This window comes from Zalophus californianus, chromosome 1, assembly GCF_009762305.2.
Source record: "Zalophus californianus isolate mZalCal1 chromosome 1, mZalCal1.pri.v2, whole genome shotgun sequence".
Lineage (NCBI taxonomy): Eukaryota > Metazoa > Chordata > Mammalia > Carnivora > Otariidae > Zalophus > Zalophus californianus.
In genome coordinates, this window is record NC_045595.1 from 3,617,653 (window position 1) to 3,644,869 (window position 27,217).

Sequence of the window (27,217 nt, forward strand, 5' to 3'; positions counted from 1 at the left end):
CCGCGGGTGCCCCTCGGCTTGACTCTGGGCATGGCCTGCCTCTCTGGGCTTCTGTTTTCTTGTCCTCACGTGGGGCAAGAGCTGCCTCCGGCCCCCAGGTGGGGGCGCCGGTTCCGACCCTGTCGGAGGAGGTCTGGTCCACTCTCACGCGCGCTCCTGCAGTTCCAGAAGTTCCTGAGTAAGGTGGAGGAGGCGTTCCAGTGCATCTGCTGCCAGGAGCTGGTGTTTCGCCCCATCACGACCGTGTGCCAGCATAATGTGTGCAAGGTGAGAAGGGCGGCTGTGGGCCGGGGGCGGGGGTTGCTCAGCGGACACTGTCCTCCCCCTCCTGTGCCCCCGCCGTGCTGCAGAGTAAAACGCAGCACCTGGGCCACCCTGCCCACCTCCCTGTGACTTTAAGGCGCACTGGCCCTCCGCCTGGCCCTCCGCCTGTCCCTCCCACAGGCCATAGCCTACCTGCTTTAGGAGTATTCCCCGGTTCTCCCTCCCCTGGAACGTTCTCCCCCAGCCTCCTAGGTGGCTGGGGGTCCAGGGCAGGAGAGGATGGGTGGCAGGCTCAGCCTGAGGTCTGGTTATAATAAATGTTGATTGAGCATGCTGTGGACTGGGACGGTGAGGTGTGAGGTGCTTGGCTCCTAGAGGAGCAGGAGGGAGGGCTTCCTAGCGGAGGTGACAGCTCAGGTGGGCAGAACGGTGTTTGCAGAAGCCTGGACAGGCAGGCAGGGCGGAGCAGCTGGGGCCTGTAGGGGACGAGGGCTGGGAGGTGGGCATGGAGAGTGGTCAATCAGGAGGGCTGGACTGGAAGAGAGACCGGGGGTGGCGACGGTCTCCTCTGCAGCTGTGCTGACGCTGGGGTGGGTCCGTCTCTGCGGGCAGTGACCCCTCCGTGCCAGGATCACCCCCAGTTGTGATAGCTGCAGAGGTTCCCGACACCACCCCGCGTCCCCTGGAGGCAGAATTGCGCAGGTGGGTGCTGCTGGTGAGCAGGAACGGCTGTTTGGCGGTGTCCTCTAGTTAGAGTCGCTCAGTAGGAACTTATGGGCAGTGCAGGCAGGCAGTTGTGGTGGAAGGGACTGTCCCTGCCTCCCAGCCACCCTTGCTCTCTGAGCTGCTGGCCCCCTTTCTTGCCTTGGGGTCATCTCGGTTCAGGCTCCTGTGTTAGCTGTCCCATCAGGGGAGGGACTCCGAGACCATCAGGCAGTGTGGCAGGTCAGGCCCTTCCCTCTTCTGTCCTCGGGCCCTGCCACCCTGCCATGCAGCCCGCTAAGTCCCCTTGGCAGTGTGGCCCAGGAGAGAAGCCTGTGCGCCCCAAGCAGAGGCTCAGCCCCTCCCGGTTGTGTGGTCTTGGAAAGCCACCCAGGCCCTCTGAGCCCCCCGTTGCCTTGGTGCAGAGGAAGGGGGCGACACCCTCCCGGCCAGCTTCTGGGCCAGCACGCAGGCAGAGACGGGACAGACGGCGGGGCCGGCGGGTTGTGGGGAGGCCGCTTCAGAGCATCTCAGCAGAGCCAGCGCGGGTGCCGGGGAAGGGCCTGTGCGTTTGGTCTGTCGCTGGTCGCTGCTGGAACCGCAGCCTCTGAGCCGTCCTAGGAAAATGGCTTTGGCCTACGTATCCCAGCACCTGACTTTGTTTTTACTCTATTAAAAAACTTATTGTAGTGAAATACCCACACAGTGAAAATTGCCATCGTAACCATTTTTAGTGCACAGCTCCGCGGCATGAAGCCCACTCACACTGTCCTGCAGCCACCCCACCCTCCGTCTCCAGAACTTTCCATCTCCCCACACGGAGACTCTGTCCCCACGAAGCACGGACTCCCCACCCCCAGCCCCGGCTCCCACCCTCTCCTCTCTGTCTGTGTGGACGGGACTCCTCTGGGGACCTCCTGGGAGTGGGGTCCTCCTGCGGGATGTGTCCTTCTGGGTCTGGCTCCTCTCACTGAGCATGGTGTCCTCGGGGTCTCTCCACATCATGGCAGGTGTCAGGATGTCCTCACTCCCCACCTTTTTTTTTTTTTTAAGTAGGCTGCATTCCCAATGTGGAGGCCAATATTGGGCTTGAACTCACAACCCTGAGATCAAGACCTGAGCTGAGACCAAGAGTCTGACGCTTAACCGACTGAGCCATCCAGGCGCCCCTTCCCTTTCTTTTTAAGGCTGAATAACATTCCAGTGTGCGGATGGACACTTGGGGTGTTTCCATCTTTTGGCTGTTGTGAATAATGCAGCAGTCCAGAACCTGATTTTTGAACGTGGACCTGAATCTTAGTTGTGTTGAGCAGAAAGAACTGCCTTTGGTCTCTGGAATCAAGGCTGGAGATGATTGAAAAAGGAATGAGGAGTTTTCCAAATGGGAGCAGAAGCCACAGCCCGTGTCCAGTCGCTGGATGTGCGGTGGCATCAGCAGGCTTTCTGCCTTGTTGACCTTTCCCCCCTCACCCGCTTGCCTGACGCCATCCTTCAGGTGTGTGCACCTGCGCGGGTGCTCGCGCACGTGCATGCCCTGTGTCTGCGGGTGGCGTCTTCCCTGTTTCTGTGAGTGGGAAGCTGGCTGTCCAGGGCTTGTCTGCCCCTTAGCTCTGTTCCCACCTGACTTGCTTCTCCAGCTCTCATGTGGTGCAGAGTGGTGTATGAACCCAGAAGGCAGGCAAGAGATCCTGCCTTCCTTCCGTCCTTTCTTCTCAGCGCGTATTTGTTGAACATGTGTGTGTCAGGGTCCGGTGCTCGGTGCTGGCCGGGTCAGCAAGACCTCTTCAAGTGGCAGGCGGTGTCTGGCCTGCCTCATACGAGGACGTTAGTACAAGGTGATTCCAGAAGGTGGAAGGTGCTGTTTTAAGACAAGTAGGGTGAGGGCTGCTTCTGATACTCTGGGGTCATCAGGGAAGGGTCCTCTGAGGAAGTGACTTGGGCCGAGGCATGAGTGACAGGAGAGCCAGAGGACAAACCTGTTAGGTGGCATGAGCTACAAGTGCCAAGGCCTAGAGGCCAGGATGGGCTTGGAGCCTTTGAGGAGCCCCAGGGAGGCCAGCCTAGAGGTAGAAAGTGAGACCGACGGTCAGAGAAGGCCTCTGGACCCTGTGAGAAGTTGGTGATTGTTGCTCACCACATGCTGGGGGGATGCGGGGTTGGTGGTCATTGCTCACCCCCATGCTGGGGGGACGCGGGGTTGGTGGTCATTGCTCGCCCTGCGTCTGGGGGGATGGAGTGGGGGGGTCGGTGGTCGTTGCTCGCCCTGCGCCCGGGGGACGTGGGTGGCTGGCTGGGACAGTGCTGCTCACTCAGCCCTCTCCTGCAGGACTGCCTGGACAGATCCTTCAGGGCCCAGGTGTTCAGCTGCCCGGCCTGCCGCTACGACCTGGGCCGGAGCTATGCCATGCAGGTGAACCAGCCGCTGCAGGCCATCCTCAACCAGCTCTTCCCCGGCTACGGCAGCGGGCGGTGATCCTCAAGCACTTCTCGCCGGCAGTTTTTAAAAAACGTGTCACAGGGGTCTCTGCCCCCTCTTTTGTTTTTAGTGGGTTTAACTTAAACATGTAGTTTTTCCTGCACTCCCTAAAAAGCCTTGTCTTCCTGGTTTTGTTTTGTTTTTTTTTTTAACCTATAAATTTTCAGGAGTTTGTATTATGCTCAAAGAAAGAAAGTTGGACTTCTCTGTGTTTTTATTTTGGTTTTAAAAAAAAATACCAAGCCTGCAGTTTATCAGCAAAAGACAAACAAAAAATTTTTTCTGAAGATGGAATTAAAAACGCCTTGGCGCGAAGGCTGCTTGTGTTCCCAGCGCCAAGTTCCCAGAAGTTCCTGCCGCCGCCGAGCAAGGAGGCGCCCGGCTGCCCGGAACCATCTCTTCAAGGTGTGTGGCTTGGGCCCCCGAAGTTGAAAGCGAGCGCATCTCCCTGACGGCGTTTTGCTGCCTAAAAGCCAGCAAGGTGGTGCCTGGTGGTGGCCCGGGTGTGCCTGGCCCTGCTGTCGCCCGCCGGGAAGGTGGCGAGAGGTCCCGGCCGGCCGGTTCAAACGCCTGTCCCGAAGCCATGCCCCCCAGTCCGCTCTCGTGTTGCAGCTACGCACGCAGAGCCCTCTGCCCGGGTGCGTGGGGGGCCGCCGCCGCCACCGGACTGCTCTGCGCGGGGCTGGGCGTGCGGCCAAGGGCCGGCCCGCCTGCCGCACCATGGAAGCACACGTTCGAAGCCATGTTCAAGTGCCTTGGGGTCTTTCTTTTGTTGTAAACACGAGGCTCTCTTTTAGCACTGAATTGTTGAAAACGCCAGCCAGATTCTAAAACTGGGGCTAGCCAGTTCTTCCTGATACTGGGTGAGTGTTTGGGGGTGATTTCATTTCTGTGGATCCTTTCAATTGAATTGTCAGCTCACCAACTGAGAATTTTAAGAGGGAGATTTTTTTTGTTTTAAGTACTTTTTTGAATGAAATTTTTTGTAGTTATTGTATATGTACCAAGAAAGCTATAACTTAGGGTTTGGTTGTGTTTTTGTTTTTTCTTTTTTGGTTTTGTATTTTTTTTGGAATGATTTGTTGGTTTTTTTTTTTTTTCTAACTTTACCAAAGTTTGCAGCTTTTACCTCAATAGAACAGGAATATTTTGAATCCCATAACTGCAGACAAACTGGAGCGATACTGTTTTAAAAGTTTTTCTTTTCTTCTTATTAGGTTTGTTAATGTATTAGGAAGAAACAACAAAATCCTGTGTAGGCTTTTTCTAAAAAGTTCAGTATTCTTTGTCCAGATTTTAGATTCTCAGAATAAATGCCTTTTACAGATGCATCGGGTTGTGTCTTCTGTTTGCGAGGTGTTTTGTGGCACCTCTGTTCCTCTTCTCCAAAGCCTGGGGACACCGACCTGGCGAGCGGCATCAGTCCTGCTTGGAGGACAGGTCAGGTCGAAGACAGAGTGACGGGCCGTGGCCCTAAGTGCCACTTGGGAGGCGCCAGGCTTTGACCTTAGCAGGATCCACAAACCCGAGCCAAGGGGCCAAATCCAGCCTTCCATCTTGGATGGGGGTCACTTAATGCTCGTTAGGTGAGTGGCGCTGTTCCCCATTTATATTTGAGGAAACAGACAGCCATGATCTCCATTAGGAGATGGACCTGAATCAGCAACCAGGAGTCACATGATCCCGGAGAGCTCTCGGCAGGCCAGGGGATGTTTGGGCACCAAGGGGGTGAGGGTCCCGACGACCTGAAATGCTGGCTCCGCAGAGGTCAGAGGCCAAGGAGGAGGCAGGTTTAACGGTCGACTCCAGGGAAGGGAGCAGCTACGCTCTGTAGAGGCCATTATTCACATCGACCTATTGCCTGCACCTTTTATTGATGGTTAAATAATGATGTGGGCAGATCTGACTTGATAACCAGGAAAAAGTTCTGTCTCTGGGTCCTTTCAAATGTGTCAAGTGTGCTGTTGAAAGCATGCTGTGGGGAGGGCGGGGCGCTGCTTCGTGGGGTGGACAAGAATGTTCTAGGTCTGCTAATGGCTGCACACATTCGGGGATGTACCGAAATGCTTTGAGTTGTACACTTCTTGAATGGGTCAGTTGTACGGTAGATGAATTATGTCTCAAAGAAATGTCAAGTGTGAATGTGAAATAAAAACAGGAATGATGCCCAGCCACGAGGAGCAGAGGAAATGCCATGAACGTCCCCAGGCGGGCCCTACCCCGGGAACGGAACACACAGGGGTGGGTCCCTTGTTGAGATTGGGGCGCCTGGGTGGCTCAGTTGGTTAAACCGCTGCCTTCGGCTCAGGTCATGATTCCAGAGCCCTGGGATCGAGCCCCGCATCGGGCTCCCTACTCATGCGGGAAGCCTGCTTCTCCCTCTGCCTGCCGCTCCCCCTGCTTGTGCTCTCTCTCTCTCTCTCTTGCTATCTCTCTCTCTGTGTCAAATAAATAAAATCTTTAAAAAAAAAAAAAGTCAACTGGGTGGATTTTAAAAGGTAGTTAATCCAGGGGTGCCTGGGTGGCTCAGTCGGCTGCACATCTGCCTTCGGGATTGTGGGTTTTTTGGATGTTTCTCTCATTTGGAAAGTTAAGAACAATGTCATTGTTAAAAATTAGCAAAACTCAGGAAAGTGTACCTGGAATTGCTATGCAAAAAAATCACAATATTAGGCATGTTTGTTTCCTGGTAGGGTTGGGTTGGGTTTGGTTTTTATTGTTCTATAACAGCTTTATTGAAATACACTTCACATTGCCCTAAAGTTCACCCATTTAAAGCGTACAGTTAACTGGTTTTTAGTACGTTCAGAGTTGAGCAACCATCGCCTCTAGTTCTAGAACATTCTCATTGCCCTAGAAAGAACTCCCATCACCATCAGCAGTCCTCCCCCACCTGGCCCCCCAACCCCGCACCTTCAAGCCCCCTTCCTGTCCATGGATGAGCCTGTTCTGGACATTTCACGCACGTGGAATCACACTGTGTGGCCTTCCGTGTCTGGTTCCCTCCCTGAGCTTTGTCCATGTTTTACTCCTTTTAAAGGCTGAATAATAGTCCATTTTATGGATTAACCACCTTTTTATTTATTTCTTTTAAAGATTTTCTTTATTTGAGAGAGAGAGCAGGAGCAGAGCAGGGAGGAACAGATGGAGAGGGAGAAGCAGACTCCCTTGCTGAGCAGGGAGCCCAGCGCGGGGCTGGATCCCAGGGTCCTGGGATCATGACCCGAGGCGAAGGCAGACGTGCAGCCGACTGAGCCACCCAGGCACCCCTGGATTAGCCACCTTTTAAAATCCACCCAGTTGACTTTTTTTTTTTAAGATTTTATTTATTTATTTGACATAGGGAGAGAGAGCGAGCGAGAGAGAGAGCACAAGCAGGGGGAGCGGCAGGCAGAGGGAGAAGCAGCCTTCCCGCGTGAGTAGGGAGCCCGATGCGGGGCTCGATCCCAGGGCCCTGGGATCATGACCTGAGCCGAAGGCAGCGGTTTAACCAACTGAGCCACCCAGGCGCCCCGACCCAGTTGACTTTTTAGTGTAAAGTGTGTTCCTTCTTTTCCTCCACTCCAGGTTATAAAATTGGTTCACATCCTCAGGCTTTATTTATACCTGTTGTGCGCCTGTATGTATGGGTACCACGGTGTTCGACCTCAACAGAGCCCTCCAATATAGTTTTGACTCCTAGCCATTTTGCAGTTGAGACACAGGGAGGTTAAGTGGCTTACCCAAAGACGTGGCAAAGCCAGGGCACGTACGTAGGTGTATACAAATTGAAACACAAAGTGAGGACAGTGCCATATATACTGCCTTATCACAGTTTTCTATTCATTTCAGTTCGTGTTATAAGTGACCACCTTGTCTAGCACCTTAGCAAACAAACGTGAGAAGCAGGCTCCCCACTGAGTGGGGAGCCCAATGCGGGGTGTGTGCATATTTGTGTGTTTGTGTTCAAAAATGGGAAACCTACTATATGTAAGTCTAGTGATGCATACTTTTTTTAAAAAAAAGATTTTATTTATTCATTTGAGAGAGAGAACAAGCAGGGGGAGAGGCAGAGGCAGAGGGAGAAGCAGACTCCCTGCTGAGCAAGGAGCCCGATGCGGGACTCGATCCCAGGACCCTGAGATCATGACCTGAGCTGAAGGCAGACGCTTAACCATCTGAGCCACCCAGGCGCCCTAGTGATGCATAGTTGAAGCAAAATGGAATGTCAGAATTCCTTCTCCTGGGGAAGCTGGGGGGCTCAGTTGGTTGAGCGAGACTCTTGGTTTCGGCTCAGGTCATGATCTCAGGGTCATGAGAGTGAGCCCCGTGTTGGGCTCGGCGTGAAGTCTGCTTAAGAGATTCTCTCTCCCCCTCTGCCCCTCCTGCCATTCATTCTCCCCCCCGCAATAAACCAATAAATAAAATCCTAAAACAAAATGAGCCGGCCCTGGGCTGCTCGAGGCTTGTTCGGGGAGGGGTGCAGCAAGGCTCCCAGTCCCAGCCTTTCATGAGATTCGCACCTGTCTGCAAAGACCTAAAGAAAACCCAGGTGACTTATCCCCCGGAGAATTTGCCCATTTGAGAATTCTGTGTCCTTCCTACTTTGCATAGGACCTTTTTTTTTTAATTAAATGGCAGCTCTTGTACTTTTTTCCCCTAACAATCTTATTATGCAAACTTTCTTTTTTTTTAAAGATTTTATTTTATTTTATTTATTTGAGAGAGAGAATGAGATAGAGAGAGCATGAGAGGGGGGAGGGTCAGAGGGGGAAGCAGACACCCCGCTGAGCGGGGAGCCCGATGCGGGACTCGATCCCGGGACTCCAGGATCATGACCTGAGCCGAAGGCAGTCGCTTAACCAACTGAGCCACTCGGGCGCCCCTTATTATGCAAACTTTCAAACAGAAAAGTTGAATTGTATGGTGAACCCTCAAATACACCCTTTTTCTGGATTCTTATTGTACAATTGTTAATGTTCAATTTTTACATAATAGATGGCATTAAAAAAAATCTCCCCAGACAAAATAAGTTGACAACCTATTTAGGTGCTCCAATTAAAATTTTTTTTTATTTTTTGAGTCTGTGTCATCCAAATACCTGGAACTCACTGTGTTACAGGAGAACAGAAGGCCTGTGTGTATTTTTGGGGGTGGGGGAACCTCCATTGTTGCACGTTGGATACTGTGTTACCAAAATCAAATGCCATTTGTCTCTCCCACAGCTTAGGGAGTTCCTTGGGGGCAGATGTTCTTTCCCATTTTTAAAGTTTAATTTTAACTACATGAGGAGTCTGTGAATATGGTCCCACGAGAAGGGACAATCTCCCTGAACAGATTCAAGTCCCCACAGACTACCCTTTCTTTTTTTTCTTTTTAAAGATTTTATTTATTTACTTGACAGAGAAAGACGGAGTGGGAGAGGGAGAAGCAGGCTCCCCACTGAGCAGGGAGCCGGATGCGGGGCTCGATCCCAGGAATCCGGGGATCGTGACCCGAGCCGAAGGCAGACGCTTAATGACTGAACCGTCCAGGCGCCCCAGATTACCCTTTCTACCCACGTGGATCTCTCCTCTCTCCAAAGATTTCCTTTTCTCCCTTCCGCGGTGGCCCTTCTCTGCATTGTCTCGGATGCATGCTCTTGGAGACCACACGACTCGGGTCTTGGTGTGTCTTCCCCATATCGTAGGTTACTGGACACCGAATTCTGGACCATTCTGCAGCCTGCTCACGAATGTGTGCAGGGGATCATTCCAGGACAGTGTTTGGAGACCGCCCTCTTGTTAAACTGCTACACAGTTCGAAGTGCTGCAGAGTGCCCTGTGCCACAGATTAGCTGGCCAGGACCCTGAAGGTGGGTGTGTAGAGCAACACCTTTGGCGCTGCAGGCGTGAGCTCCGGGGGGTTACTCGGGGTGCCTGACCTCCCTGGGGGGTACAATGTGGATAACACAAATATTACTGGGAAACGCCCTGCTGCCGATTCACACGACTGCCCGCTACCCGGGGCGCACCCCACTGTTGCCTACTGCTCAAGTAGTTAACGATGAAGACAGTGGTGAACCCACTCGGATGAAGCCACCAGCTCAAATCGTTTGTGTGTGGCGTCCCACTCATCCTTGCAACATCCCTTGGGGAGGGGCCGGCGGGGTCGGCTGTGTGTGTGTGTTACCATCCTATCCACTTCACAGGGGAGACTGAGGCCCAGCGAGGTTCCAGTGAGGCGTGGGGCCCAGCTGAGCTTGGAACCGTGGTGTTAGGGACTGCCTCGTGTTAGGGAACTCGGGGGAGCGCACCTAACTACCCGGTGGGCCTTGCCGATTTGCAAAGTTTTGTTGATTGTGATAGGAATAAATTTGGCTTTTGGGGGGGGCAGAGGAGGGACGCTTGCTGCGTGACTTTTTATTTCTCCAGTTCTTAGTTCTCCTGTTTTGCAAAAGGGGTTGCACCAGAGCTGTTTCCCACGTCAGGACTTAATGAACTGGGGAACTCTGCGTCCAAGTTCCGGCCACCGGTCTCGAACCCCTTTCGCGTGCCTCCAGGGCCTGGTGCTGATGTTGTGCTGGGTCTCACGTACTCAGTTGCAGCCTGATAACCGGGGCGGGGCCCGGGCCCTGATTGGCATTCGCGTCAGCCAGTCCGCGCCTCGGGCTCACCCCGTAAGCCAATGCTCACTTGCTCCCGTGCGGTCGTTGGGCGGTCCCCGAGGCGCCCTTGTCAATCCGAGGCCCAGCCACCGTCGGGTTGGTAGCGGCTCCCTTGGCTGGCGTGCGCCGCTTCCAATGAAAACGGAGCCGGTCAGCGGGCACGTGGGTGGGCGCCGGCGTGTCCCGACCGGTCAGCCAATGGGGAGGGGAGGCCAGCCCCTGCGCCCCCCCAATCGAGGCGCGCGGGGGGCGGGCCGTGAGATGTTGATGGACCCGGTGGAGGGGAGGGGCGGAGCTGTCAGCGACAGCCAATGGACGCGCGGGCGTGGGCTCGGGGGCCAATGGCAGCCAGGGCGGAGCTGGCGCGCGGCCTCATAAGCCCCGCCCGGGGCGCCCGCGGAGGGCTCGGCCGCCAGCGACCGAGCGGGGCCCGGCCCGAGCGGGGCCTGGGGGTGCGACGCCGAGGGCGGGGGAGCGCGCGCCGCTGCTCCGGACCGGGCCGCGCGCGCCGCCTCAGGTGAGCCCGCGGGGAGGCGGCCGCCGCGTCCAAGCTCTGGCCCCGCCGCCGCCACCGCCGCCGCCGCAGCCGCCGCCGCAGTCGCCGCCGCCGCCGCCCCCGCGCCGCGCCCCGGGCTGCGGGCGGGCGCCCGGGACTCGAGGCCCAGGCCTCGGGCGCGGCCTGCTCGGGCCGCGGCCGCCGCGCTTTGTCCCGGCCCGCGAGGCGGTTGGGGGCGTTAACCGCCTGGCCCGGGGGCGCCCGCCGGGCCTCGGGCGGGGGCGGCGCGGCCGGACAATGGCGGGGCCGGGGGCGGGAGGCGGGGGCGTCCGGCCCGGGGCCGGGGGCGCGCGCGGGGGCTGGGCCGGGGCGTCCCCGCCGGCCCTGCACAAAAGATGACAGCGTGGGTGGCCCGGCCCGGCCGGCCCTGCCCGGCTGGGCCCTTCTCTTTTATTATTCACAACAATCCTGATAATTAAAAAAAAAAAAAAAAAAAAAGAAGAGAGAGGCAGAGACAGAGAGCTCGCGAGCGCGAGGGAACGGGCGATCCCAGGCCCCGGCCCGCCCCCGCCTGCGTTTCCTCCTCCGGCGGGGTCACCGGGGCGCTGCCCGGTGGCGGCCCCCGACACGGCCATCGCTGCACCCCACCCCCGCCCTGAGACAGCCCGCCGCGCCGTCGCGGCTTCCCAACTCGCTTCCTATCTGCGAGCCCCCTAAAATAAGCGTGCAGTCCGGAATTTTTAAATTATTATTAAAAAACGTATCCACTTGGTATGCACCTCGCAGCTGCCAGACGCGTTCCCTCAGTGCCTCCCCCTTCGAGCCCCATCGCCATCTCAAAGACCCCCTTCTCTGTAGGAATAGATTGTGGAGTCGCTCCCGCGGCGACCCCGGTGGGAGCTTGGGGGGACGGATTCATTTTGCAAGGGACCTGCCCCGCAACGTGCAGGGGCCCGAGTCTGCGCCCAGTGGGCGCGATGACCCCAGGTGGAATGGGGTGCGTGTCCACCTGAGCACTGTGGAAGGTTTTGCAGGAGAGTGTTCTCCCCCTGTGGGCGGGGGAGGCGGGGACTGTTCTTCGGTGTGTCCCATCTGTTTGGTTGAGGGGAGGATGCTTTTGTTTTAATAATTCAGGTGCACCTGGGGAACTGTTTCCCGAGTTATGAAACTAGTGAGAAGGTGGTTCTGTTCAGTGCAATCCAGTGATCCTACAACATGTAAAGAGTGTGTTCTTGTCCATGTGTTCCTGTCAGCTGCATTTATTCAGCAAGTTCCTTTGGGCCCCACTGGGTGCTGGCTGTGTCTTCGGGTGGGAGGGTACTGGGATGCATTCAAGGCTGGGGTGCCCTGCCCCACCCCTCTGCCTCAACAGCTATTTATGTGGTTGTCCCCAGGCTGGAGAAAGCCCCTAAAACGGGCTCATTAGATGACTCTACGTGCTTTTATCTCCGCCATCCGAGAGCTAATGACTCCCCTAATTCTCAAATAATAGCTTCCTTATGAGGCTTCGGGAGGGTTTGTCAACTCGCCGGTCAGCCTTTTCTTGCCACCTCTGCAAGAGCTGTGGACAGCCTCTCCCGTCTTTGCAGCTTGTTTTTTGGAAACTTGAAGGACAGAGTGTGAAAGTCGTGGAGTCAACTTGTGATTATCTGAGTCGAGGGTTTCTGAAACTCGCTGGCCCTCTTTCCGTGTATCTGATTGGATGCTTGGCAAATCTTGGTGTTCCTCCATTTGTGCCGGGGACACCACACCGGTCAGGCTGCCCTGCCCTGGGGGACGTCACTGCTGGGGAGCACACGGGGTGGCCGAGGTGTGGTTGCCCAAATGGCGTCCAGGTGTTGCAGCACGTGCATGCGGGTCCTGTGTCAGTCGCCGCCTGTGCGTGTGTGTCCACGCTCATGTGAGCGTGTAGCTGTTGAGACTTGAAATATATACAGGTCCCAGAACAATTGATTTTTCTCCCATTTTCTGATCCTTTCCTCGTTGGGGGTGGGCTGCTAAGGAGATGTGAAATACTGGCGCTGAAAGGTAGTGCTGATTGGTCCTTTAGGACCCCGCCCGGCCTTTGTTGTACTTTTCCTCAGTCCCTGTGCCATCCTGCAGGAGCCCTCTGGGGTGGTCGGACCCCTCCCCCCAGCCCCACCCCGCCAAGCCCCTTTCCCCCCACCCTGGCCACTCTGTCTGTACTCGATCCCGCATTTCGCCGCCAGGGCCTCTGCTGGTTTCTTGCCCCTGCCCTCCCATGCGCCACCCCCTTCCCCTGGGGGGGGCTCAGCCATCTGTTCCTGGCTTCTATCTGACACCTGTGAGAAGGGGGGGGCAGTGGAGCTCTGGGACAGGTTGTAGAGAATTCCTAACTTGAGGCCTCGGTTCTAGTGGGGGAAGGGAGAGGTGGGGGTCCTGGGGTGTGAAGCCCACCATCCGCAGGGACTGGTTCAGGGAATGGGCAGGGACGGGGGGTGGGTGGTGATGGACTGAGGCGCTGGCAAATGAGCCTTTGCCTTTGTGGCTTTCTTCCTGGGATGTGGAAGTGTGGTGTGTGTGTGTGTGGGGGGGGTCAGAGCTGTGTGACCTTGGGCCAGTCACTTGCTCAGGAACAAAGTTGGGGGGCGGGGTGGAGAGTGAATGAACTACTTGCAGAGGGCATGACCGCGGAGGGCCCCACAGACCTGTTCGGTCACCACCATGCCTCACCCACAGCCTCGGCTGGCCAGGGTTCCTGGCTCTGCTCCAGAGACTTGCTCCGTGGCTACTCCGTGGGGCCTTTTTGCCCCAGCTCTTTCCTGCCCCGCCCTGGTGCCTCGGCTCTGGCTGAGGATGCTGGGCAGCAGAGCGCAGGGCCGAACCTGGACTCCGTTCTGACCTGCTGTGCTTGGCCGTGTCCCTGGGTTCCTCTCTCTGTTCCCCAGACAGGCTTCCAAGTGTGAGGGACCCGGGTTCAAATCCCTTCTCTGGAGCAGGTCACTTCCCTTCTCTGGGCCTCCGATTCCTCATCTGTAAAATGGGTGTAATGAGAATCCATGCTAGGTCATTGTGGGGGATCAAAGGGGATGAGAAGCACTGAATGCTTTGTGTGGCACCGGAGGTTCGGGCTGGCCTCGGTTGATTACTGGTGTGCGGCATCTGCTTCTGTCAGGGGCTCCCTCTGCCTGTGCACATTTGATCGGATTGTCCTCCGGGAGACTGTCCTGGGCACGCGGGGGCCTGAGCAGCATCCCTGGCCCCGCCCACTTGATGCCCGGAGCACCCCCAGTGTGACAACTGCAGATGGCCTCAGACATTGCCGAGTGTCCCCTGGGGGACACAGTTGCCCCTGAGGGAGATCCTGTCACTTAGCCTTTAAGCCTGCAGCGGTCTGATACTTGGCTACGACCCCGCTCTGCCTCAAGTTCTGGCCCCCTTTGTCCCCTTCCGCCCCTCTGTCCTTGAATAGGGAGGGGCTTGTGTTTGCAAACCGTGTCTGGCCAAACTCAGCCTGGCTGTCCAGGTCCTTCCTGGCCGTCGCTCTGCCTCTCCCCGGCCCGTCCCAGCCCGCAGCTTTCCCTCCCGGAGAGGGGTGCACCCGCAGACTTGCCCGTGCCACCTGATGGGCATGGCGCAGGGCTCTTCCGGGGCTGTCCTCACCCGGAGCCCGTGCCGGTGCCCTGCCCAGGCTGGCTTCCACCTGTCACCATGCCCCCTTCCCCCCTCCCCCGGCACCATACCCCTTCCTGTCACTTTGCTTAACAGTTCTCTTTAAGTTGACTTTGGGGTGACTCACTTCTTGCATCTTGCCTCCTCCTGAATAGTAATGTCCATGAAGTCGCGGGGCTGTTCTTACGCTGGTTGCAGACATTTTTATCCAGTGAACTGGATTTAACTCTGATATTAAAAAAAACAGGTTTGGGTCACTGCAGTAGTAAAGCCCGAGAGGATTGATGAATTGATTTTGTTGTTGGATGAGTTGGTTTCCTAGTTTCCTCCCTGATTTGACTTGGCCTCTTCTGGGAGCAGCTTGTTGGTTAGATAAGGTGTCCCCACTGGTCTGTCACTTTTCGCTCCTGCTTCCTCAAGGAGCTTTTAAAAACTTGAAAAGTGGTCTGCCTCTACTCAGAACGCTCCAGTAGCTTCCTGTTCTTCCTGGAAAAAATTCGAGACCCCTTCCCGTGGCCTCCCTGCTCTGTCCTCTGTGGTCTGTCCTTTCTCCTTGCCTTACTGCTCCCCCTCCTGTGCCCGCTCCCTCAGTCATAACCAGCTTGCCTGCCTGCTCTTCCCTGCCCTGCATCAGGGCCTTTGCACTTGCTCTTCCCTCACTCTTCTAGCCAGCTGGCTCCTTGTCATTCATGTCTCAGCTCAGAGGCCATCCCTGGCCACACTGCCTAAACTCACCCTTCCAGCCACCCTCTCTCCCCATCCTGCCTTTTCTTTGCATTCAGCACTAGTGTAAACACACACATTAATCTGTTTATGTATCTATTGTCTGTCTCATCCAGGAGAACAGAAACTCTTTCTGTAAAGGGTCAGAGAGTCAGTTTTGGCTTTGTAGGCCAGTCTGTCCCAACTACTCTGCTCTGCCATTATGGCACAAAACTATGGGAATGAATGAGTGTGCCTGTTTTCCAATAAAACTTTATTCGTGGTCACAGAATTGTGAATTTCACATACTTTTCACCTGTGATGAACTGGTTTTCTTCCTTTTTTTTTCTTTTTCCTCACCCAAACGTTAAAGGTCAAAACCACTCTTAGCTCAGAGGCTGTACAAAAACAGGTGGTGGGCTCGGTTTGAGCTGTGGGCCGTAGTCTGGGAACACCTACCACCAGGGTGTGAGGTCCATGCTGGAGGAACGATGTCTCTGTTGGCTGCTGCGTGTCTCCCCAGCACCTGGGGCAGTTCCTGGCACGCGGTGGGTGTTCAGTCAACGCTCCCTTGCTGAATGAATTTCCAGCTGTCTTATATCAAAGCAGAGTCCTACTCTGTATTAAAAAAAAAAAAAAAAAAAGCATCCCGGGTTGTTTCAAGGGAAACACAAGAAAATGTTATGACCCCGTCCACCCAAATAACCCCAAAATGAAGGAGGAATAAAAAGTAGCTGTGAACAGGGGCAAATACTTCGCTGTCTGCGATGCCTGAGCCTGACTTTTTCATGCCCTTCCCTTGTGTACTGCACCCCAGAAGGTTGGGAAGAAATATTCTCAGAAGATGGGGAAGGAGTCTTCTTGGCCTGAGGAGTTTTGTTTTGGCCTGGCAGAGGCTGAGGGTTTAAAAGGAAGACGAGTTTCCCAATCATTTCGTTTTGTAAGCATCTGACCCATCCTCTTTACCAACACTTGCGCCCTCGTCGGGAGGGGCGGCCGAGTCCTGCGAGGTGGTTTTTATAGTCACCCGCCAGCTGGGTCTCTACAGGGACACTCGGAAGAGGTGGCTTCCTGGGTGTGAATGCTGAGCTTTGTGGGGCGCGTGGATGACAAGGTGACTGTCGGATGGCACGTGGCAGGCCCAGGAGTGTGCCTGGCACACTTGCTCCGTCTTGCTCGTCCCCTGCTACTGCGACTGTGGCAGGACAGCGGCCGACGTGGGATTTCCAAGCCAAGGACATAGTGTGGTAGATTTGGTACCTTCCCAGGAACGTTCTGGCTTGTCAAGAAAGCATGCCGTTCATTTGCGGTCACGCCTTCTTTGGTTGATTGAAATAAACACTCTGGAGAAGGTACCAAATTTGCCTGTTCTTTTTGGACTCTCTGTCTTTCTGTGCCCCTCCATCTCTCCCTCCCTCCTTTCCTTCCCTCCTCTCGCTTCTCACCCCACCTCCGGGGTCCCAGCAAGTGCACATGGGCACTGGTGGGCGCCGGAGGCATCGACGGACCCTGTGTGTGGAGCTGTCTTTGCCCCATGGGCGGCCGTGCTTTTGCTGTCCTGTCGCTCTGGGCTGTGCCTCTTGGGGCTGGAGGCCTCGAGTGGGTTTGTTCAGTGGACAGAGAGTGAGTAGTCAGGAAGCAGGCCGCCGAGGGCCGCCGTGCCCCCCTAGTGGGTCTCCCGGTACAGATCAGAGCAATAACTAACGTAGAATTTGGCCCTGTTTGCTGACACGTGATCACAGTTACATTTCTCAGATGAGCCTGTACAGCGAGCCGTGAAGGGGTGATCTCTAGCTGGGGCACTCCAGATTTTCTCCCAAATGATGGCACCTTCTGGGCAGGTAAGGGCGGAGGTGGGCCCGCCTGCCTGGTTTCGCAGTTGCTTGCCCCGGTCTCCAGGGAGAGAAGGTGGGGAGAGGGAGGATTTGTGTCTGATGAGCTGGTAGTGAGTCTGGAGCTGTGCTCTGTGCAGAAGAAGCCAGGGGATGGGTCCCCGAGGCCTCCTTTGACCAAGAGCCAGCCTGAAGCCACCAGCAGGCGCAGTGATGGCCTGATGACGGGGGTGGCGGGGATCCCCGGACCGCAGGTGGGGTGGGGTTGGGCTGCACGCCCCAGCATTTCTGGGCAGCCCAGACAACGAGAGCTGGCTGGGGTGGTCTCCTCTTGGGCACCCCGAATGAGTGAGGGGGACCCTGGCTGGGCAGCCGGACTGGGAGATTCCGTCATTTTGCTGCTGGCCCCTTCAAATGTGCACTGTTCCCCCACTGTCTCCTTTAAAAATCCCATCTCTCAGGAAGAGTCGGCCCTCGGCGCAGTGGGCCTCCCCTCTTAGGTTGGCGGGTTGCATGGATCTGATTATCATAGTCACGAGTTGAGAGACTTGCTTGGGTCTAGCTTGCGTGTGAGTAAAGCCCCTGGAATTTAAACTCTTGATTCACTGCACTATTCCAACTCAGTCTCCCCAAGGAAGAGTAGGGAGTCAGGAGAGAAGGCTGGTTCAGTGACACCCCTCTGGGAGAGAAGGCATCCTGTTGCACTCTCTTCCGGGGCTGCTCGCGTGAAGGCCAGAGAATGGTCTTGGCCACGCCTGCGTCCTTGTGTCCTGCTTGCACCAAAGGCCGCCCAGAGCCTCGACTCCCAGGCGGTGTTGTTCGTTGAGAAACTGGCCGCTCTGCGCTTGGGGCACCTCTCGCTGGGCCCCGCCCAAGAGAGGCCAGGTGGTGCTTGGACAGGTGGGTGCAGGGAGCTTGCTAGCCGCTAAGACCTGTATGGGGTGGGCCCGGTCAGGTGCAGGCTGACCATCACAGGCAGAGTGGGCAGGGCGGCCTCCGCAGATGCCCAGACGGTGTGGCCCCACCAGCCTCAAGGCAGACATGCAGAATCAAGAACCACAGAAGGCTCCTCACACGTGGCCCTTGGCCTGCTGACCCGTGGCTCACCTCCGTGATCCGGGCCAGGCTGTGGCTTCATCGTGGACACACGGCCATGGGAGCCCTGGGAGGGCATCTGCCAGTATCTGTTGAGGGTGACAGTTGTTGTCAACGCTGCTTGTGTCTCGCCGGGTGCTGGTGGTGGCCGGATGAGCGGCGCCTCCTGCCCACGGGGGCCATGGCCCACGGTGGAAGGCAGAGGGGCTGGGGGCCCAGAGGGGAGCGAGGGAGCAGAGGTGCCAAGATACGTAGAAACTGGGCCGGTGGAAGCACAGGGCACGGGCAGCGTCTGCTAGCTTGGGTGGCGGCCAGGAAGATGGTAGAAGAGTCACCACTTGAGCTGAGCCTTGTCATCATGGGCGATGATGAGCTGGCAGGCGGTGGAAGAGGGGACCTTGTAGGGGGTGCTCGGGGCCATGGCCTGGGGGACCTGTGTGAAGAGCACAGGGGAGGCAGGGAAGCCCGCCTGTCTCTTGAGTGTCTTCCCCGCCCTGCCCCCCCAGCCAGGCCCCAAGGGGTTAAGGGGAGAGGGGGCCCTCAGGGATCCTAGAGTCTAGGACCAGAGCTGTTCAGGTCACCAGGGAGAGCCACAGGACAGCTGCCCAACGACTGGCTCCAGTAGGATGACCAGACCCTGAATTTTCTAGAGTAGCTCTTCGTAAAGTCCTCCCGCCCTGTCGTTTTATACGTATGTTTTCAAGGTAAACCCTGCGCCCGATACGGTGCTTGAACTCATGACCCCAAGACCAAGAGTTGCATGTTCTACTGACTGAGCCAGCTAGGTCCCCCTTAAAAAAAAAAAGAAATTATATATATATACGTACATATAAATATATGTAATTATATAATTATAAATATAAATAAACACATATATTTTTAAAGTCTTACTTATTTGACAGAGATAGCACAAGCAGGGGGCAGCAGGCAGAGGGAGAGGGAGAAGCAGGCTCCCCACTGAGCAAGGAGCCGGATGATGCAGGGCTCGATCCCAGGACCTGGGATCATGACCCGAGCTGAAGGCAGACACTTAACCAACTGAGCCACCCAGGTGCCCCTCATATTTTTATTGAGATATTCACATACCAAAACATTCACTCTTTTCAGGAGACAATTCAATGGACAATTCGTTGTTTTTTAGAACGTTTATAGATTTGTGCAGCTATCACAACTCTCAAATTCCAGAACATTCCAGGACCTCAGAAGGAAACAACATACCTATTAAATAGTCACTCTCCCCCGCCCCCCCCAGCCCCTGGAACCCACAACCCCCCCTCCTATCTATGTATGAGCCTGCTCTAGACATTCCACGTAAATGGACTCACACCGTGTGGCCTTCTGTGTCTGGTTCCCTCCCTGAGCATCTGTGTGGGGAGGCTGGGCCTGTGGGTGTGGGGGTGGGTTCTGAAGATGAGGGAGGGCTGGAACGTCAGGCATGATGACCCAGCTCACCTGCGGGCGGTGCTCAGGCTGCCCTTTGCGTGCCCAGTTCTGGATTCCTGTATTCAGTGGTGAGTTCTCACCTGCCTGCCCTCTTCTTGCTCCAGCCTGGGCTGGCCCAGTGGGTCCCCTGTGGGACCTCTCCGTGCAGAGCAGGGCCTCTGAGTGTCTGTTCCATGGAGCAGCGTGGCCCTGGCCCTTATGGCTCTGGCTTATCCATTTCCTGTGTCCTGTAGGTTCACCTCCTGGTCGGTAGGCCTGGGGCCTCCCTGCCCGGAGTCCGCCAGGGCTTAGGCTAGAAAGGGGTGTCCTGGTTCCTGCTGGCCTGGTTGGCCGTTCATTTTCCAAGCCTGAGTGGGCCTCCCTGGGAGCTTCATGTGGCTCCGGAGAAGCCCTACTCATGCCCTCCTTTCTGGGAGACACCCCCCCCCCCAAGTCTGGCCAGCAGCTTTTAAAGTGAGCTGCCTCCTTTGGGCCACTTTCCTTTCCTGGTCCTCCTGGCCCCGGCCTTACGGGGTTGTGAGTTGTCTCTTAGAAGGCAGCAACCGTGGAGCTAAGTGTCCACTTAGCCCTTATGGGGCCCCATGAAGCCCACTAGCCCGTGAGTTGCAAGGGGACCTCGGTTCCTGCCCAGGTATTCCCCCACCTCCCCGAGTTAAAGAGGTAAGTGGCTGCCCCTTTACCCTCCAGGGGTGGTGGCATCACCACCCTGGGCGATTCAGAAATGCAGCTGGGCTCTCCAGGGAGGGGGAGGGCCTCGAGGGGCGTGGCTTCGCAGCAGCACGCAGCCGGACAGCCCCACCTCCTCCTGCGTGCCTGGCTGGCACCTTCCCTGTGGGGACAGTGACACCCGCCCGCGTGTGTGTGCCCTTCCGGCCCCCTGGCAGAGGCTACCCGTGAGCCGGGGTGTCCCGAGCTCATGGGAGGACGCCCTGCGGGTACATGTGTGAACACTCCCCGAATGTCCGGTGACAAAGTTGGTCCCCCGCCTCACGCCATATACAAAAACGGACTCCTAAAGCCTCAGTGAGCTAAATGTGAGACATGAAAACATGTCTTTCCCAAGGCAGCGCCGTCCAGTAAAGACGCAAAGCAGGCCCCTGTGTAAGTGCAGTTTCTCTAGTAGCCACATTGGAAGGTAAAAGGAAACAGATGAAATTGATTTGACTGATGTATTTTTATTGAACCTCATATACCCGAAGTGTTAACTTTTTTTGTTGTTGTTGAAATTTTATTATTTGACAGAGAGGGAGACAGCGAGAGAGGGAACACAAGCAGGGGGAGTGGGAGAGGGAGAAGCAGGCTTCCCGCCAAGCAAGGAGCCCGATGCGGGGCTCGATCCCAGGACCTGGGATCATGACCTGAGCCGAAGGCAGATGCTTAACGACTGAGCCACGCAGGCGCCCCAAAATGTTAACGTTTTAACATGCGATCACTATAAAAATAGTTACCGAGTTATTTTACACTCCTTTGTGTTTTGTTTTGTTCCGTTGGTACTGAGGCTTCAGCGTGCTGGCTGTATCTCACGCTTAGTGCTGGCCCCCCACGGGCCGGTTCTTTGGGGGGACCTCAGTCCCTGGATGAGCTGACCCCACCCGCCGTGGTGGGGTCAGGGACGCTAGCTGTGGTGGTACCTGGTGCTTAGTGGAGACTGGGCCCTTCCATCCGCCTCCTGTTCCTGCCCACCTTCCTGGTCCATCTGAAGTTCTGGAGCTGTCCGCCTCTAGCTGGAGAGACGAGACCGAGCCAGCATACACCGGCTGTGGCCGCTGAGGGGTGAGAGCGGGAGGGCGCTGACCCACCGCAGGTGGGTGCGGCCAAGGGAGAGCCCTTTGTGGGGGCCCAGGGGAGGCCCTGAGCCTCTCATGGAGGTGGTAGAAATCAAGCCAGTGTTTGGAGGAGGAGGAGGAGGAGGAAGAGGAGGAGGCTGTGGGCCTGACCCAGAGGTCAGGACAGCCTGCCTCGGGAAGGGCCCTGTATCGGGGTGCTGTGGGGAAGTGGAAACAGCCGAAATCCGGGCTCTTGAGATGCAGTGGCTGAGCCACCCTGGCCCGTGGTGCTGCCTCTCCCTCTGGGGTGTTGGGCCCCACGGCCGTGGTCCCGACCCTTCCTGTGCACCCCTGCAATGCTGCCTCTCATGTTTGACAGGCGCCTAGAACGACCTCATCCCGGCTGCGAGGGCCGATGAGTCCTGGTGGCTAAGCCCAGGGCAGGGCATGTGTGGTATGGATGCTGGCTGTCCTGGGGAGCCGTGAGCTTAGAGCTCGAGCTGCTTCCCGGAGGGCCTTGCAGGAACTTGGAACACTGCTTTGGCCGTGGGAGAACCCAGGAGAGAGACTCGTGTAGTAGCGTGGCTGGGAAATTGTACCCCCTAGCTGCAGACCATCTTAAACGGCCTGAGGTCTCAAGGCAGGAGAGCCGAGTGGGATGAGCAGCCCGAGGCTTGTACCCATGCGCCTGACCTGGGTCTGTGTCCTTACCTCCAAAATGGGGATGACAGAGAAGGTCTCTGCTTCAAGGGTGGGTGAAATGAACTGAGTCGATACCTGACAATCCATTCGTGGAATAGTTCCTACCCCAGGGCAGCTGTGCTCCCAGGGGTATGTGCTGGCTGGTGCCTGGGTGACGTCTGTGGTCGCTGCGAGTGGGGGCGGGATGCCACTCCGTTCCCCATGGTGCCCAGGTTGGCCCCACAGAGAATGACGGGCCCGGCCTCGAGAGCCTTCGGTCGATCACAGTAACAGCTTTTCTCTGCACTTCTGTCTTTCATTGCCCGTGCATCAAGGTATTGCAACTGAAGTTTCTAAAACCACTTTCCATTCCAGAGTTGCCCATGGTTTTCACACCACTGTTCTGTATTTATGCTGGGAAGGGAGTTAAGGAACAGTCAAGGTTATTAGAAGGCACCTTGAAAATGTTTGTTTTTTCTTCCTCTGGAGCTTCTTTATTTTAATGGGGCAGGTAGGAGGGTTTGGCTGGGGATTTATGGACCAGGAAGCAAGGGCGCTGTTCCCCGGGGACGCTGGGGGGACCGGAGGCAGCCAGGCCAGAACTCGGAGTCCTGTGGCCTGTTCCACATGCCTCATTGGATTTTCTCCTCCAGTGAACTTGGGGCTGCCATAAAAATGAACTTGGAGCCGCCAGCCTGGAAAACTAGCCTCCTGGGCCAAACGGTGCTCCTCGGGCCCGCGTGAGGGCTCGGGGTGAGCCTGTGGATTTTGCAGAGCAGCCCTGGACGTGAACAGCGCTTGGTGAGGCTTGGTGCCCCTTGGCTGCCACGGCTCAGGCACAGGTGTCCTTGGTGTGGCCCCTGTGACACTGGGTTCCAGCACCTGCACCGTGAAGCCCCAGGTCGCCCTGTATTAAATAACTTAGCCTTTAACCAAAAGAAGGCCTGGGAACGTTAGGGTCAGCCGAGTCACATGGCTGTTTTCCCAACAAGCCTGCCGGAAGGGTCTTTATTATAAACGTAGCTCGTCTTCATGGTAGCGAACTCAACAGTGCCTTCGAGACAAAACCAAAACAGGCAAGGTGTTCTATAGTCCCTGTGAGCATCTGAGGTGTGTGTGTGCAGCCCGGTGGACTTTGTGAGGGTCCCTCTGTGCTCCTGGGGTCCAGCCATCAGTTTGGGGCTGATAGGACTTCCTGCTTGCCCTGAGGGCTGAGGTGGTAGTTGGGGAGGCTGGGGTCCCTGGTGGGGACTGGCTGCATGGACCTGTAGGGGTCCTGTCACGTAGGCTGGGTGCCCGGAGCTCAGCGTGGTCAGGATGGGTGGAGGGCTTGGGCACGGGCCTGGCCCCCAGCACTGAGGAGGGGTGAGGTCGGAGCGGGCTCTCCAGAGGGCAGGGCTTCCTGAGATGCCCCCGCTGCTCGGCTGAACCGGACCCGAGAGAGCCCCACGCTCCCCTTGGCTGGCGAGAGCGTCCAGCCCCCAGGCCAGAGCTGTTCCTGGGGACTCGGCCTGGGCCCGTGGAGGAAGGCCTGGCAGGGGTTCTCCGGAAACTGCCAGAACCCTCTGCCCTTTGCCTCCGTGTGTCTGCATTTGGGATTTCCACCCTGGCCGTTGAACAGTCCCATAGCGTAAAAGGGAGCCTTCCCAGCTCTGGTTGGTCCCCTAAACGCCGGCCTTGCACCCTGAGGTGCACAGCCCCTTGCTGGCTCCTGCGTGAGGCTGGCCTGGAGCAGTGGTGGCCGTGGGACCCGGAGAGGAGCCTGGGCGGGGGTCCCATAGCTGTCCTCACCGCGTACAGCAGTCCCTACCAGTCCAGGCACTCAGGAAGACCTCTCCAGGGGATTTTGGGGGAGAGCAGCATCTCATCCTCCAGACTTGGCCTGGGTCTAGAGCCAGCACTGAGCATGGGACCCCCAGCTCCCAAACCTGTTCTGCCACTAACCTGGGGCAAATGGTGCCACCTGTCTGGGCCTTGGCATCCTCGCGTACTCTCCTTGCTAGAGGTAAACGGGGTGGGGTACATTAAGATGCGCTCGGCGGGGGGGGGGGGGGGCTCTCAACCCCGGCCACCCAGTAGGAGCCTCAGTGCTTAAGTTGAGCTGACTCCTCCAGCCCCAACTTTGTAGAAGACAACAAAGGCACACCACAGCCCTGGTGGCCTGCCAGACATCTCCATGCTCACTGTGCCAGGCTGGGTGCTAAGTAGCCAGCAAGGAAGAGATGGCTCCTGGGTGCTGAAGCGAGGGAGTGATTTGACTGGGAGGTACAAGGGGTGATGCTGCTTTAACTGGGCGGACAGGAATCCGCTCCAGGGAGGTGACATTTGGGCAGAGATCTGAATGACTAGGAGGTGCCAACCTTGAGGAGATCTGGAACAAGAAGTTCCAAGTGGAAGAACAAATAGTACGTGCAAAGGTCCTGAGGCGGAAATGAGCTTGGCATGTTTGAGGATTGGAAGGGGTCCCATGTAGCTGGAACATGATGAGCTGGCAGGAGAGCTGTAGGCCGTGAGGTTCAGAGAGGCCAGGCCGAGTGGCTCGGCCGCTTAAACTGCCGTAAGCCAGACCCCATTAAGGGCAGGGAGAAGCCTGGGGAGGTAATGATGAAGGCAGAGATTTATGTATTTTCAGAGACCCTTCTGGTGGCTGTCAGGAGTAAAAGCAGGGAGGGAACTCCAGCGGTCATCCAGGCGAGCCCTGACAGTGTGGTCTGGTCTGGGGGCAGGGAGGACTGGACTTGGGGGGAATTTGGGAGGCAGTGGACCAGTGAGGCCTCACGAGTGGAGTGGATGTGTGGGAAAGAGGAATCAGTGCCGACTGCCAGGTCGGAACAGCTGGTTTCCAACCCCGGCTCCACCCTTCCTCCCAAGTCGCTTAACCTCTCTGGGCCTCATTTTCCTTATTGGTGATAGGTAACATAAGGGTACCTACCTGAGAAGATTGTTGTCATTGGAGGAGTTTGTACATGGGGGACGGTTGGCACAGTGCTCCATGAATGGGCTTGTCCCTATTTGGATGCTGGGCCCAGAGTGGAAGCTACTGGGGGGGGGGGTGGTGGTGCTGGTTCTTGCTTCTCCCAGGATGACTGGGCAAGGTTGGGCCATATGAGCTCATCCCGTTGGTGGGGTCAACCAGTCTTCCTTTTCTTGATTGTTCTCCCTTAGACATTTTTGTGTTAAGATTGTCTTTCTTTATTTGAGAGAGTGAGTGAGTGAGAGAGCATGGGCAGGGGCAGAGGGAGAGGGAGAAGCAGACTCCCCGCTGAGCAAGGAGCCTGATGCAGGGCTTGATCCCAGGACCCCTGGATCATCATCTGAGCCGGAGGCAGACCCTCAACTGACTGAACCACCCAGGCGCCCTAAATTTTCTTGTTTAGGAAGAGTTGAGACCTTGGTGTGAGAGCAGATCATTTTCACCTGGAAATGGGGGCTCTGAAAAGGAGAAACCTCCCGCAGAATGCAAGACTCCGAAAGCTTTGCAAAAATCCCCTGCCCACGAGCAGTTCAGGTTTCTGCTCTGGAATGAGGGCCTGGGGGGCGGGGTGGGTCCTGGCAGGACTTGTTGCCTTGGCTGGAGGAGAAATGCTGTATGGGAAGTGAGAGCCTGGCGTCGGGCAGAGCTTATTTTAGAGATCATGCGTATTAGGCAGATCTCACGTGCCACTTGGAATACATTATTCAAGGTGGCATTCAGACCGTCCTGCGTCTCTTTAGGGTCTATGTTGTGAAACCCCCAGGCAGCTCTGGTGGCCTCTCTGGCCATTGTTTCTGGGATCATATCGGGCAAAAGGGGCTGCAGTCTTGATGATGGTTCAGTTTGAAGGGTGTTTGTAAGTCTGGATGGAGAAGGCCCTTGTTAGTGGCCATGCATTTATATTTTAAGCTTTTTATTATGGAGACTTGGAACACATACTGAGGTAGACGGAATAGGATAAAGAACCCGCTTGTCCCCATCACCCAGCCCCAAACCATCAACCCATATGACAGTCTGCCCTTCCATCCTGCCATCCGTGCGAAATATTTAAAAAATTTTTAAAAACTTTTTATTTTCCAAGAGTTAACAGACTCCCAAGAAGTCGCAAAAATGGTACAAAGAGGGGCTCCTGGGTGGCCCAGTCGGTTAAGCAGTCGGTTAAGTGTCTGCCTTTGGTTCAGGCCATGATCTCAGGGTCGTAGGATCGAGCCCCATGTTGGGCTCTGCACTCAGCAGGGAGTCTGCTTCTCCCTCCCTCTCTGCCCCTTCCCTCCCCCGGCTTGTGCTCTTTCTCTCTCTCAAATAAATAAACAAAGTCTTTTAAAAAATGGTTCAAAGAGGTCTCATGTACTCTTCACCCATCTTCCCCCAGTGGTGATAATTTACTATAACCACAGTGCATTGTCAAGACTAGGAAATTGACATTGGCATAGTATACCCTGGGCCTTACTGGGATTCTACCAGTTTTATCCTGTGCTCACTTTTTGTATGTCTTAGTGACATCAGCTGCATGGATTTGTGTAACCCCCTTCACACTCAAGATACAGAGCTGTCCCATCAACACGAACGAGCTTGCTTGTGCTTTCCCTTAGGAGTTACTCCCCACTCCCACCCCCAGGTCCCCGCAACCATCGATCTGTTCTTCTCTATAATCTAGTCATTTCCAGAACGTTATGGAATCGTCCATCATGTGTCGCCTTTGGGGATCCAAGTTGTTGCCTGTATCAGTAGTTCATTGCTTTTTACTGCTCAGTAGCTTTCCATGCCAATATTATTTTATAATCCTTTGTATTTCTATAAGGTGGGTGGTAGTGATAGTGTCTCATCTTTCATTCCTGATTTTAGCAACCTGAATCCTTTCTTTCTTGAGCACTCTCCTTAGAGGTTTATTAATTTTGTTGATCTTTTCATGGAACTGACTCCTGCTTTAGTTGGTTTTCTCTTACTCTGTTCATTTCTGCTCTGATCTTTATTATTTCCTTCTTACCGGTTGCTTTAGGTTTAGTTTGCTCTTCTTCTGGTGTAAGGTACAAGTCTTGATTATTGATTTGCGAGCTTGCTTCTTTTCCTATAGGCAGCTGTGCCTTTCCCTCTAAGTGTTGCTTCCCTGTGTTCTGTAAGTTTTGGTTTAGCGTGTCTTCATATTCATTCGCCTCAAAGTGTTCTCTAATTTTGCTTGTGATTACTTCTTTTATCCATTGGTTATTTAAGAGTATGTTTTTTTGGGGGGGGCGCCTGGGTGGCACAGTCGGTTAAGCCTCCGACTCTTGGTTTCAGCTCAGGTCATGATCTCAGGGTTGTGGGATTGAGCCCCACATCGGGCTCCGTGCTCAGCGGGCAGTCTACCTGACTCTCCCTTTCTCTCTGTTGCGCGCATGCGCTCTCTTGAATAAATAAAAAAATGTTTTAAAAAAAAGTTAAAATTAATTTTAATTTAATTAAAAACATTTAATTAAAAATTAAGTTTTTTAATTTCCACATATTTGTAAATCCCCAAATTTCTCTTTCTTTCTCTTTCTTTCTTTCTT

The 27,217-nt window shown here is 55.6% G+C and overlaps 2 protein-coding genes across 6 annotated transcripts in view; both read left to right on the forward strand.

Moving 5' to 3' along the window:
* The window catches only part of UHRF1 (ubiquitin like with PHD and ring finger domains 1), a 31,086-nt gene extending 26,323 nt beyond the window's left edge, over positions 1 to 4,763 (forward strand). For all 3 annotated transcript variants that reach the window (XM_027586015.2, XM_027586014.2, XM_027586016.2), the window contains exons 16-17: positions 163 to 267; positions 3,293 to 4,763. In XM_027586015.2, coding sequence (XP_027441816.1) covers positions 163 to 267; positions 3,293 to 3,439 — 252 coding nt within the window. In that variant the 3' untranslated portion in view covers positions 3,440 to 4,763. The remainder of the gene's footprint in view (positions 1 to 162; positions 268 to 3,292) is intronic.
* Positions 4,764 to 10,453: 5,690 nt separating this feature from the next.
* KDM4B (lysine demethylase 4B) overlaps positions 10,454 to 27,217 on the forward strand; it is a 133,967-nt gene continuing 117,203 nt past the window's right edge. For 2 of the 3 annotated variants that reach the window (XM_027584592.2, XM_027584577.2), the window contains exon 1: positions 10,454 to 10,584. The gene's annotated coding sequence lies outside the window, so the exon portion shown is untranslated. The remainder of the gene's footprint in view (positions 10,585 to 27,217) is intronic. The other variant, XM_027584585.2, reaches the window with a different exon arrangement.